A 12704-nucleotide genomic window follows, 5' to 3' on the forward strand; every position below is an offset into this window, starting at 1 on the left:
CTGGGTGGCCGCCAGTCAGGTCTGCCCCATCTTTCAGTCACAGAACTGTTGGTGCTGCTCACCTCTGTGAGCTGCGGCTCATGCGCCGCTCTTCCTGCCCACCCTGGGAATAGGAAGCCAGAGGTTTGAAGGGTTATGTCTCTCAAGGTTCCCCCCTGCTTTGTAGGGAGTGGGGGAATTCTGTGAAACTGGGGTTTGCAGTTAAAGCACAGAGCAAATCCTTGCTAGGAAAACTCTGCCCCTGCTGTGGGCTGGCTCCTGCAAAGGAGAGTAAAAGGCCTGAGTTCTCGTTGCAGGGTGCTGATGCGGTGGGATCACAGTGTCCCCGCAGGGACAGTGGCTGAAGGGCTTAGAGCTCTCCCAGCTGCTGCTCATTTCAGCCGACATCTTTCTGCACCCACAGCAGAGCAGACGGCTGCTCCTGAGCACAGGAAGCGCCCACAGCTGCTGCGCTGCTCTGCCCATCCCGGTGGGGCTCTCCCACAGCTCTGGGTCCCAGTCGGGCTCCAGGTCCCGGTCGGGCCCTCCCGTGGCTCTGGGTCCCGGTCAGGCTCTCCCACGGCTCCAGGTCCCGGTGCCCGCCACGGTGGGAGCAGGCCCTGCACTGCGGGGGTCAGCACCTTCCCGAGCCGCTCTTGCTTAGGGAAGTACAAGCTGACGCTGTTGGTTCAGTTGCTGCTGGAAAGGCCTCTGGTTAAAACCATGGGCCGAGGAAGCAGGAGACGAGCCAGGCTGGAAGCAGAGGGGGCTGCTGGGGAAGGGACCGGGGAGCCCCGTCCCACCCGGCCCGGCCTCTGCCCCCGGGGTCCCGCAGTCACCAGCATCAGCTCCGCGCGGGGCCTCTGCCTCGGCACCGGCCGGGCCACGGCCGCAGCCAGAGCGACAAAGCGGGCAGAGAGGGATCGTGGCGCTGCTTCGGGGCGCAGGCCGAGCCCCGGGCCCCGCTCGCCGGGGCCGCCCAGCTTGGACTGCGGCCTAGAGCCCTCGCGGATGCGGGAAGGCGGTGGGGAAGACGGAGCCGCGGGGCGGATGGAACAGAGTCCTGCAGGCGCGCGGCGCCTTTAAGAGTGAGAGCGCGGCGCAGGCGGACGGCGCCGGGGGCTGGCGCGCGCACGCGCATACGGGCCACCTCGCGACTTATTCGGCGCTGCCCGGGCTGGGACCGTGTCCCTAGGCGGAGAGCTGCGCGGCGGGCGGCTCCGCGCATGCGCGCGGTTCTTCGCCGTGCGCTTTGTGGCGCTGCCGGCAGCGGAGCGGCGCAGGGCAGTGCGGAGCCGCGGCGTCTTCCCCCCGTGTTGCCGCGGGCGCCATGGAGCCGGCGGCCTGAGGGCACAGCGGGCGGCCCTGCCCGACATGCCCGCCGGGCCACTCGGCGCAGGTGAGGCGGCCTGGGCCCGGCGCGGCCTGCGCGCTGCTCCGCGCTGCCTGCGGCACCTGCGCGCGGCGCCGCCTTCCCTGGCCGCGCCCGCGGGGCCTGCGGCGGTCGGGGCTGCGGCCGGGCCCTTCCTGGGCAGCGCGCGGGCGCGTGCGGGGGCGCCCGCCGCTGCCTCTCCGCGGGGGCAGCCCGGGGCTCCCGGCGCGGCCCTTCATCCCGGCGCCCGGTCTCGTTTCTCGGTTTCCTCCCTTCCTTCCCGGCCCGTGTTCGGCGCCTGGGCACCCACCCGGGAGGTGGCGGTGGCGGCGGCGGCGGTCAGCGGGGCTGGTGGCTGCGGCAGGGTCACCCCTTGCTGCCCAGAGCTCTCCCTGTTCCCAGCAGGGCAGTTGGGGGGGCACGTTAGGAGTGGGACAGAGGAAGAAGCCCAAGTGTGAAATAAACAATGGGGAGCAACTTCCACCCAGCCAAAATCAGGGCAATGGTCTGTTTTACAGTGGGGCTCATAAAACAGCTCCAGGCCCCAGCGAGAGATAGGAGAGCTGCTGAAAGCACCATGCAGACGGGTGCCCTGGCAGCCCAAGGGAACAGTGGTGTCTGAGCAATAAACCTGGATGAGTTTGTTGAAAGCAGAACACCCCCAGCTCGCAGCTGGTTGATGTTCTCTGTCTTATGGCTCTGCTGGTGTTCAGGTTTTACAGCGCCCAATTTCTAGGTAGCCTTCCTTGCAGTAGATGCTTTGCTCCGTGGGTGACTCCTGGAGTTCCCAGCATCTGGATTTGTGCTGGCGTCTCTGGAGCTCCTCGGTGGAGAGCGTTGGCCAGAGGTGAGACCCAAGTGCGCTGGTTCAGGTGGCACCTTGTCTGAGGCCTAATCTTCTGTGTGTCGGACTCACGTGCTAACGTCTGCTGCAGATAAGTGGTGGCTTTGGGCAAATCCTCGTCCTTGGTTGTGACACCCTGCCCTTCTGCTCGGCGCCATGTGGCCGAGTGGCCTGTCACTTGGCCTGGCCTAGCAGAAGGCTCTGAATCCTGCTCTCCTCCAGCATCCTGACAGGGAACTGTGTGCATGTCCTGCCACGGGACTCCATTTCTTTCATGTTTCACAAAATGCATAAAATACCAACTTTTGGAGGAGCAGAGCCTGAAGCCTTGATCTCCCTGAATCTGCTGTCTGGCTGGTGCCCTATTTTATTTTCTGCTCATTTTAAAATGCAATGTCAGGGCATTTAAAATGTCAGGGCATGTTTAGTGGTTGGACCACGATGAGTGGCTGTGGTGGGGCTCTGTCTGGGGATGGGTTATTGAGTCTTGTGAGATCTAAGCTGTTCCCTGTGGAATCTCCAGCAGAAGGTTGGAGGGGAAGGGGCAGCTGTGCAGGGGCAGGGGGAAGTGTCTGTGTTAGCGAGGCAGGACATGGCTGGATCAAAGTCACGAGCGTTTCAGTACTGCATGCGGCAAGTCGGTTCCTTGGAGGTGTCTTCTGCAACAGGCCTCTTGGCAGAGGAAGTACTAATGAGAAGGGTTGCTTGTTTTCCCCAGAATATATCTAAAGTATCTTTAATATCTGCAGACTTTACTGTGCAGACCCTTGATGTTGGTGCCAGCCTGAACTGGGCTCTGTCGTCTTCAGCAAGGTCTTCCTTGAGCGCTGCTCTGCTGACGTTTGCTGTGTGCCTGCTGTGTTATTAGTTAATACTGTTAATGCCTCCATGGAGTCCAGCCTGGGCCCTGGCGTTCCTGGTCTCAGTGAAATGGAGGCAGCTCCCGTTTCTGGGATGTTTTTCCCATGTATTGGTAACTCCGCTGTGGTGTAGGTGGCTGAAGCTGCTGTGCGTGGAAGGCTGCATGCGCCGCGTGGAGGGTCTGGTCCCTCCTGTCTGCCTCCTGCACAAACGCTGCTCCCAAGCCTCACCTCTGCGTTGAATCCTAGGCTTCTGCACCTGCCTTTGAAGGGAATACAGCACGTGGCTCTTGCTTGGATAATTCTCGCTGTCTCGCTTGGCTGATTCAGGGGTCTGAATACTTTAGCTGCATTTTTCATCTCCAGATTCTCAGGGCTAGAAATAAAACTTGAATATATTCTTTTAGGGGATTTTAAGTTCATTGGCAATGTTCTTTCATGCGTGCCAACCCGTAGCATCTTTAGATGCTGAGAATATTGTTCTGAAATGCTGGAACAGCTAACCTTCAATGCCTTGTAAGGGGGTGGTTGCTAGAAGGCAAAAGTGAAGTGAGTTTGGAGGGATTGTATGGAAACCAGGCATACTCCAGTGCTACTTAGTGTGCTAAAGGATTTGGATTTCATCAAAAATGACAATCATTTTTAACATCTCATCTACCAGGTGTGCCACCAATCTTGCCATTTCTTAGCCTCTGTACCTCTCCACCCCTGCTGCCCACCACAATTTCAGTAGTCTGACATGCAAAAGGCATGGCAAAATCTGAAGCAAGTGAGGTGTGGATTATATGTGAGGAGGGAACTTCTTTTTCTTTTTTTAAAGTTGCTGTAGCTGTTCAGTAATTTGATAGATCAAGTGGCTTTCTGAGGGAGCAAGTTTTTCTTCTACAAGGAAAAAAAAAAGTGCCTAAAAGTTTTCCCAATTGCTCTAGAACTGTCTAGGTTGCATGTGTGAAAGCTGAATATTGTGCAAACATACCTATGTGGGGATACTTATTAGCATTGTATTAATTCAGCAAGTTGTGTCTAGTTTTACAAAGCTGAAATGTAGATGACTGTTAGGATGTAGTAAAACCCCAACAAATGGTAGTTAAGCTGGAGTACAAGACGACAAGTAATTTCTGATCCTTGCAAATGCTGTTGATTGTAGGAGGTGAGTAAATCGATACCTAGGAGGTTCTGTCTGAGGAATTTTACAACCTGAAGTAGCTGCTAGTGTTTTAATGTATTCCTTATGTATTGGTAAGACTAACAGAAGACTCCTTGTACGGCCAAACCAGAGGAAGTCTCGGATATTAGCAGGCTGCAGACACGGGTGGTGAAGGCGCGTGCAGGTTGGCGGGAGGCCATGTCTGTGTGTCGTGGCCTCTCTCTTGCTGCCACAGCTCTCCTGCAGGCGACGTGTTATCCTGCGCCCGTTCCAAGGGCGCTTCCTGCCTGGAGCCGGGAGGATCCTGCGGCAGAGGGTGGCAGCTCTGCCTGGCACAGCCGGGAGGTGCTGGAGGCCAGAGGCCGTGTCCCGCACTGGAGGCCGTGCTCAGGTGGAGGGACGGTGAAGAGGAGGCCGGGCAGAAGGCAGCAGGGGGTGAAGCAAAGGAGTCGACCAGCTGCAGCCACTGTCGGGGCTGGCGCTTGTCACTCGGCTTGTTGGTCACCTTCACTCGTCTTTTTGAAACTTGTTGCAGTTTTCTGTGTCCCAAGAGCCGCTGTCCTGGACTCGTTTTCCTCGGGGCCTGAGGCCAGTGAGTGCCGCGGCCTGCGTGTCCCCTGCTGCCGTGCCGGGGCTGAAACCTCTCCAAGAGACAGAGCAGGACTTCCTGCTGCGCCCAGTAGCTTAAGGTCACATTCCCTGTGTGTCACACACGCGCGTGCATCTCCTGCGCCTGCAGGAAGGAGGCAGTCCAGAAAACCAAGTTTTAAGGAGGAAGGGCTGCAGCAGGGGCTCATCAGGCTTTTTCCATAGCTCCTTGGTGTAGATCAGCACCGAGGGGGCAGCTAAGCGGGCAGGCTTGTTTCAATGGTGTTTTGCCATAGGAAAGGAAATCTCCAGACCTCACTTGTCTGCTTGGAGACTGGGAAGGTTTAGGGGAGGTGTCTGGTGCGTCCCAGCACAGCCACTTGTGGAGCAGGGCCGGCAGTCTCGCTGGTGCATCTCGGGCCACCTCAGCGAGGCTGAGCAGAGCCACACGGTGCCACGGGCACCGTCCCCCCTGCCTGCCCCGCACTGGGAGAACAGCTCTGGGCGGCCACATCCGCGCCCTGACCCCTGCTCCCTCCACCCTGCTCCTCAGGCTGTGACTTCACGACTGTGTGGAAAGTGGGTCCTCAGTGTAGCTCCCTGCACCGTCTCCTCCCGCGACGAGCGAATCATCCCAGCACAGCCGTGCTGGGGAGCTGGAAGGGTACCCTGTGCTCCCTGTCTCACTCCATCACCCTGGAACAGTGGGACAGATGTGGGTCAGGGAGCAGTGTGCGTGCGGCGACCTCGGCCGACCAAGGGAGCCGCTTCCCTGTGTGCGACGGACGGAGCCTTTGGCCCTCTTGAACTTGTAGGATCTCCGGATCTTGTAGGGTCTTGTACCAGGAGATCTGCTGGTTGTGGACGAGCTCCCTCTCTCGTGTCAGTCAAAGTGGAATGGTGCCAGTCCTGTTAATCTTGACAAATCTTTCAGAAATTACTGTAGGAGCCGTGTACGTCCCGGTTGTGTTATAGATGCAGATGTATTCATACAGCAAAAAGATGAGGGTAGTGTGGGAGGCAATGCTGACCAACCTGAGGATCTTAGAGACTTTAAAATGCTTTTGGGTTTATGTGAATGGCTCAAGTTCCATAGCAGTAGGTGAACTCAAAGTAAAACTTTGAATCACAATTTTAAAAATGCATTATCCTCCCACAGTGATACTGGATTTAAGCTAGTGATGGAAGGATTAACTGAGCTTTGGTGGATTGCTTCAGGACGGCTGTACTTCTCTGTTGGTCAGCCAGTCAATTTTCAATCATTTTGAGTAGTGTGCCCTGGGAGTTGCATTCTGTGAAGGTAAGAAGAGGCTGAATTTTGTCTTGCAGCGTGATTAAGACTTTCCTGAAAGCTTTCTGGTATCTGTTTCTGACTATGGGGGAGCTGAAGCAATGACTTTTTTTTTTTTAAAAAAATCCCTTTTTATGTTAATGAAGTACTTGCAGTTCTGCCACCAATTTGGGAAGGATAATTTGCAAGAACCCCTTTCCTGAAGGGGTAATGTGGAGAAAGGTTGTTTCTCCTGTTTTTAGGTGTCTCAAACACATTGCTATTCCACATGTGTTAGCTTTTCAATTGAAAATATAATCTCTGTTTTAAACAAAGAAGCTCACAGCTGTATCAATAGTGAGACTGGATGATGCTGTTTGACTCCCCCAGCTCTCCAAGGTGTCGTACGTCTGGGTGCGTCTTACCCTTCCGAGGGGCTGCGCTTGACATCCAGCCTCACTTTTGGTAACTTACTGGCATGCACTTTCTACTAATCATGTTTCTTTTTGTCTTTTATTAAATTTCTTGCCAGCAGGTTGTGTTTGGCTTGTCGCGTAGCGGCACTATGTACTCGGAGTGGAGATCCTTGCACCTTGTCCTCCAGAATGAGCAGGGCAACACAAGCGTGCTGCACAGCTACCCAGAGGGTGTCGGGAGGGAGGTGGCCAACGCAGTGGTGCGGCCCCTCGGGCAGGCCTTGCTCACCTCCTCGGCCGGGAGCGAGAGCTTGCTCAAAACGGACAAAGAAGTAAGTGGTTTCCTTGGAGAACACTGTTTGCTTCATACTACCTTGGCCACTTAATGATTTTTCTATGGATTCTCTTTCTTAAAAAAAATTATCTTTAATAGGCTAGTTGAAGTGTGCTCTTTTAGGTCAGTAATCCATGTAAGTAAGTGGGATTTATGCTCAAATAGCAAGTGATGTGCAGTGTTTATCTAAGCTCCTGTATGAGCAAGTTTAGCCTGCAGTTTAAAAAAAAAGATATCAGGAATTTAGAATTTTATTGAAATTTGCTCCAAGTTGTCTGAGTACAATTTAGACTAAAGAGATTCAGATTTCAGAGTACCTTATTGACAATCTTTGTACAGCCTTGATACTCTAAGAACACTGAAGTCTCTCATGAATCTAACTCATGTATATATCAAATTGGAATCGGTTCTCATGCAATAAAATAATAGTAAAAATAGCTATATAGCAAATGCAATGTTTGTTAATAACCACTGGATGTCCACTGAGATAGACTTCTGATGGCCTTGCTTTGTGTTTCCTTCAGGTAAAATGGACTATGGAGGTGGTTTGTTACGGACTGACCCTCCCTCTGGATGGCGACACTGTGAAGTACTGTGTTGATGTGTATACAGACTGGATTATGGCTCTTGTGTTACCTAAGGACTCCATTCCTTTACCAGTTATTAAGGAACCAAACCTTTATGTTCAAAGCATTCTCAAACACCTCCAAAATCTCTTTGTACCAAGGTGAGTATCGGGACAGTGCTCGTGGTGGGAAACAGACTGGGCAGTTCGGTGCTGTCGTCAGCTCGTGGCCTTTCCTGGAGAGGCCTCACTGAACCTTGGAGACCTGATTAAGTTAAGAGTTCAATTATTGCAAAGCACAGTTAAACCTGAAATGAAGAGGTAGGTGTCCTCTCAACGCATATCTTGGAATTTTCAGTAGTAAGTTTGGCAGTTGCTGCAGTGTTTAGATAACTAATTCAGGATCATGAGTAGACTTGTGTGTTTGCTGTTTGGGGAACTTTGGGAACTGTCCCTGTTAGATGAGCAGGGCTCGGAGGAAGATGGTAGCATCGCTGAGCGCTTGGTATTGTTCAGAGCTAAGACCTAACAGCACATAATGGCAATTCTGTGGTTTGCCTAAGAACTGACTGTGTTTCTGATGTGGTCTTACAGTGAGGTTGCTCACTTCTCCGTGCCGTTTAGATAGGCAAAGTGACATTGACCACGTGTCATCAGTAGCTTTTAAAGAATGCCACAGAGGAGTGATTGCTCTCTGGCCCCCTGATGTTGTGCTAAACATCAGTGCATGGTAGTTTTGAAGATGCATGTGCTTCTAGATCTTGCACAAGAAATTATGTGTCAGAGTTCTCCACAAACACTTGATTTGAAATTAGAAAAGTTTACGTGCTACTGTGGAGCACACAGATAGTGGGTAAGGAAGAGGAGAAAGCCCTCCGAAATGGTACTTCAATAATAGGAAGTCGTTTCAAATCCATATTTTTCTACAGATCTGTAAGAACCAGATCATCTGCCTTAAAGAAGCCTTAATTTTGTATCGTTGAGTGACCTTCAAAATGCTCTGCTGCACTTCTATTACCTAGTAGCACCTCAAGGCAGTGTTAATGGAGAGCTCTGTGAATAGTAATTCCTACAGATTAGGTGGTCACTGCTGCTTCTTCACGTAACTTTCACTTCAGAATAAAGTCAGAATAAAGCATCCTGCAAAGCTTTTCAGGAGAGCAAGACAAACCAGTGGCCAAGGAGAGAAGGAGGAACAGAGACACCTCCCCATCCCTGTATTTGTACCTCTAGCTTCATGGCCACAGCAATGAGTCAGTCAGTCCTTGGTCCAGTCCTCTTCAATTTATTCATCAATGACCTGGATGAAGGCACAGAGTGCTCCCTCAGCAAGTTTGCTGATGATATGAAACTGGGAGGAGTAGCTGATATCCCAGAGGGCTGCGCTGCCATCCAGAGGGACCTGGACAGACTGGACAACTGGGCAGTGAAAAACCTCATGCAATTCAACAAGGCCAAGTGCAAGGTTCTGCACCTGGGGAGGAATAACCCCAGACACCAGGACAGGCTGGGGACTGACCTTCTGGAGAGCAGCTCTGCGGAGAAAGACCTGGGTGTCATGGTGGACGACAAGTTGACCATGAGGCAGCAGTGTGCCCTCGTGGCCAAGAACGCCAATGGAATCCTGGGCTGCGTTAAGAAGAGTGTCTCCAGCAGGTCGAGGGAGGTGATCCTGCCCCTCTACTCAGCCCTGGTGAGGCCGCATCTGGAGTACTGTGTCCAGTTCTGGGCTCCACAGTACAAGAGGGATGTGGAGCTGCTGGAGAGAGTCCAGCGCAGGGCTACAAGGATGATCAGGGGCCTGGAACATCTGCCCTATGAGGAGAGGCTGAGGGAGCTGGGCCTGTTCAGCTTGGAGAAGAGAAGGCTGAGAGGGGATCTAATCAGTGTATATAAATACCTCAAGGGAGGGAGTGCAGAGGATGTTGCTGGCCTCTTTTCAGTGGTGGCCACTGATAGGACTAGAGGAAATGGCCGGAAACTGAAGCACCAAAAATTCCATAGGAACTTAAGGAAAAATTTCTTACCAGTGAGGATGACAGAGCACTGGAACAGGCTGCCCAGAGAGGTTGTGGAGTCTCCTTCTCTGGAGATCTTCAAAACCCACTTGGATGCAGTCCTGTGCCACGTGCTCTAGGTGACCCTGCGTGTGCAGGGGGTTGGACTAGATGATCTCTAGAGGTCCCTTTCAACCTTAAGCATTCTATGATTCTATGAGAATGTGTTTGGGCTGAGTCTCAAAGGTATTTACACAGTTAATACAAATCATCTTCAGATGCTTGGGTATTCTTATGGACCTTACCCGTAAGGATGATGCTCTCTGGCTTTTGCTATGCTGCTGATTCTTGTGTCTGAGACCAACTTCTCTGTATGGTGTGATAACTCTTAAGTTACTGGCTGAAGGTAATCTGCAATAAATGGGTGTGAAGATCTGGAAAACAGTGGTATCCAAATATGATTTTTTTTTTTTTTCTTTCCAGCTAAAATAAAAGTTAGAGAAAATGGAAGAGAACTTGAGTCTCAATTGGAGGTCTTAATCTTACAGGTCTCTTACTATGCACATGTTGGTCTCTGAGCTTATTTTCATACGCAGATACTTATTAATCTTGCACAGAGAAGGCTGATGTCCAATGAGACTGCCTGAATTTTAGGCACTGGTTGCAAGTAGCAGCTTCTACTTGTTCTAAACACAAGATTGTTTAACTACAGCTATTCTATATTTTACATTCATCAGCAGAGGCTACTGCTGATGGATGGTTGCTGGTATAAAGCTGTACTGCAGAGAAGTCTTAAAGTTGAAGTTCCAGGTACTGTTACATTAAGCAGAGTCCAAATCAAAGACAGCTTATTTTATTGACATAATCAATATGAAAATACTGTTGATAAATATGCAACCTGTTAAAGAAAACTCTCTGCAGAGTGACTGACCCCCTCCATCTACTACAGAGCTTAGCACCTGCAGTCTATTGTCCAGAAATCTTCACAACTTGGTGCACTAGAGTACTAATTCTTCACTAGTGTATTAAATGTCTCTTGACTTCTTCCCTGTCAGAGGCCTTGTTAGTAGGCGTTTAAGTAGTCCTGTTCCTTACCTGCTCTTGGCAGAAGCTACTATTAAACCTTTCTTTCCCAGCTTCACTTGTTGAAGTTGATGCTGGATGTTGGACTGAATCTGATACTTTTTGAATGAAATAATTAACATTCAGGCCCAGCGAGGGATAGAAAATGATGATACCTCAAAAACATGTAACAGGTTCCTGTTGTTCTTCCCCAAGGTCCTTGCTGGAGACACCATTTTTCATGGCTGTTGCTAGGCACCTATGATGTTTAAATCACTATTCCCTTTTCAAGAAATAAGGGTGAGTTTCTCTTCCTTGCACCTGCGTTGAGAATTCACTCCAGCGAGAATAAAATGGGCTGTAAGTAAGCCGGAAGGAGAAGGCACAAGTACTTTCTGGCTGTATGCGACTGATGCAGGTTTCTTGTGGTGGTAGAACTCCATAGAACATGTGCATGGAGCTCTTGCAGCAGCTGTTGTTTCGGAGAACCTCTTGCAAGAGGTGCCTAACAGGAGACAAGTTAAAATACTAACAGTATTTGAACACACTAAACATTTATGAGACTATGCTGTGTAGGATGTTGTGAGTTGCCGAGGGTTCCTAGAAGTGATGTAGCTCTTTCATCCTTTAAGTGTGGTCATCCAAAGTTGCAGTGAGAGCCTTGGAAGCTAGGGCTGGGCAATTGGAAGGTCTTGGATGGCCTCAAAAAGCCTCCAAGGAGCAATTCAAACTCAAATACTATCTGAAGAACACATTCACAAAATTCCTGTATGCCTTACTGTAGTTTGAATAATGCTCAACCAAAGCAACAGGCTCCATCACTGGGAGAGGTGTAGCTGAAGAACAAGAACCTTGAAGGACAGGAGCGAGTCACGCTGCCTTTTCTTACTGGCTTGCCTAGAGGGAGAGCGCCTGGATCCTCCCCTGCAGCATCGACCTCCCATCCCCTTGTGACGCGGCCACGCAGCCTTGAGCAGCCCGCGGGCTCTCTGCGCGTGCAGTGCTGGTGCAGCCTTGCTGCCTGCTTGCTTGGTAGCTGCTGCAGTGAGATCAGTCTGCAGTGCTGCAGCTGCTTGTCCCAAATGTGGGAATCCCCTCCTTCCCCCTGGGCGGCTGGGGCAGGGGCTCGGCACTGCCGAGGCCTGTGGAGTCCCTGGGGACACCATGTAGTGTAAGGCTGTCCAAGCCCAGTAAACCCTAACCTTCGGTTTCGGTAAGGATTTCTGAGTTAAATAGGCAACGGGAGTATTTCCAAGGTTTCATGAGAGTGTGGGAAGCAAAAGACCAAGCTCTGTAGAAATCCTAAGATATGGCTGTAAAATTGTGCCAATAAAGTTCCTGATGGTTTGATTTTGGGAAAAAAAAAAAAGTTACCGGTAGATGAATGGAGACTTTGAAGTGGCTTTTCTCAGAGTAGCTCGGAGTAGCTTAGGCATCTTGCATGTGGAGTTCCTTAACTGTAAGTCTCTTCTATAGTTTCACTAAATTGCTACAGGCCTAAGTCATGAGACAGCTTTCAAATGTTAAGAGAATAAAAATTAAGACTATCCTGTGCTGAAGTATTTGCCCTGTTGTTTCTCTGAAAAAAAAAATAAATAATAATAGTTCCAAAACCAGGGCAGGGCTTGTTTGTGGTGAGCTTTGGCCCATCTGTTAAGGGTATAGCCTTAGGATATAGATATAACCTATAGGATATAACTGAGCAACCTGCTGAAGCCCAGAACAGTCCCTGGGAGCCTGTGAATTTTTGGAGTAGATATTAAATGTCTTGTCTCCTTCTGATCTTTGTTCTAGTATTTTACTTAAACGCTTATTCTGTCAGGATAAGAGTTAGGATAGTTTTCAACCTTGCCAGTCGGTCAGCGACCCTGCAGGACCTCCCATGTCCCGCAGGCCGGCTGGGTGACGCTGTGTCGGCGCCTCGGCACGCCGCGTGGCCCACGTTGCGCTGGGCCTCCACACACGGCCTGGCCCGCGCTGTGCTGGCACCTTGGCACACCGCGTGGCCCACACTGCGCCGCCTCGGCGGGGGTCCCTGGGCTGGGCGCTGCTGCCTTGTGGCGCCCCACACACAGAGATCTCCCTGGCTTTTCTTTCCATCCTTTCAGCAAGCGGGTGAGGGATGAGGAGAGTGCTTGTACCTTAAACTTCGGGCAGATGTTGCTCACCTCCGCTCTTTAAACTCTGTGGCAGCCTTGGTTTTGTTTGCCACTGTTCTTGACTGCTTCTTGAACTGGTGCACAGTGATAGCTGGTGCTTGTTTGCTTTAG

The 12704-nt window shown here is 51.3% G+C and overlaps 1 protein-coding gene across 1 annotated transcript in view; it reads left to right on the top strand.

Moving 5' to 3' along the window:
- Positions 1-1297: 1297 nt before the first annotated feature.
- Positions 1298-12704, top strand: part of RALGAPB (Ral GTPase activating protein non-catalytic subunit beta) — a 52910-nt gene continuing 41503 nt past the window's right edge. Inside the window, exons 1-3 of the mRNA XM_088536058.1 lie at positions 1298-1378; positions 6596-6808; positions 7335-7537. Coding sequence (XP_088392184.1) covers positions 6626-6808; positions 7335-7537 — 386 coding nt within the window. The 5' untranslated portion in view covers positions 1298-1378; positions 6596-6625. The remainder of the gene's footprint in view (positions 1379-6595; positions 6809-7334; positions 7538-12704) is intronic.

This window comes from Tinamus guttatus, unplaced genomic scaffold (assembly GCF_059628265.1).
Source record: "Tinamus guttatus ecotype Peru unplaced genomic scaffold, ASM5962826v1 Tinamus_guttatus_pri_ptg000650l, whole genome shotgun sequence".
NCBI classification, from domain to species: Eukaryota; Metazoa; Chordata; class Aves; order Tinamiformes; family Tinamidae; genus Tinamus; species Tinamus guttatus.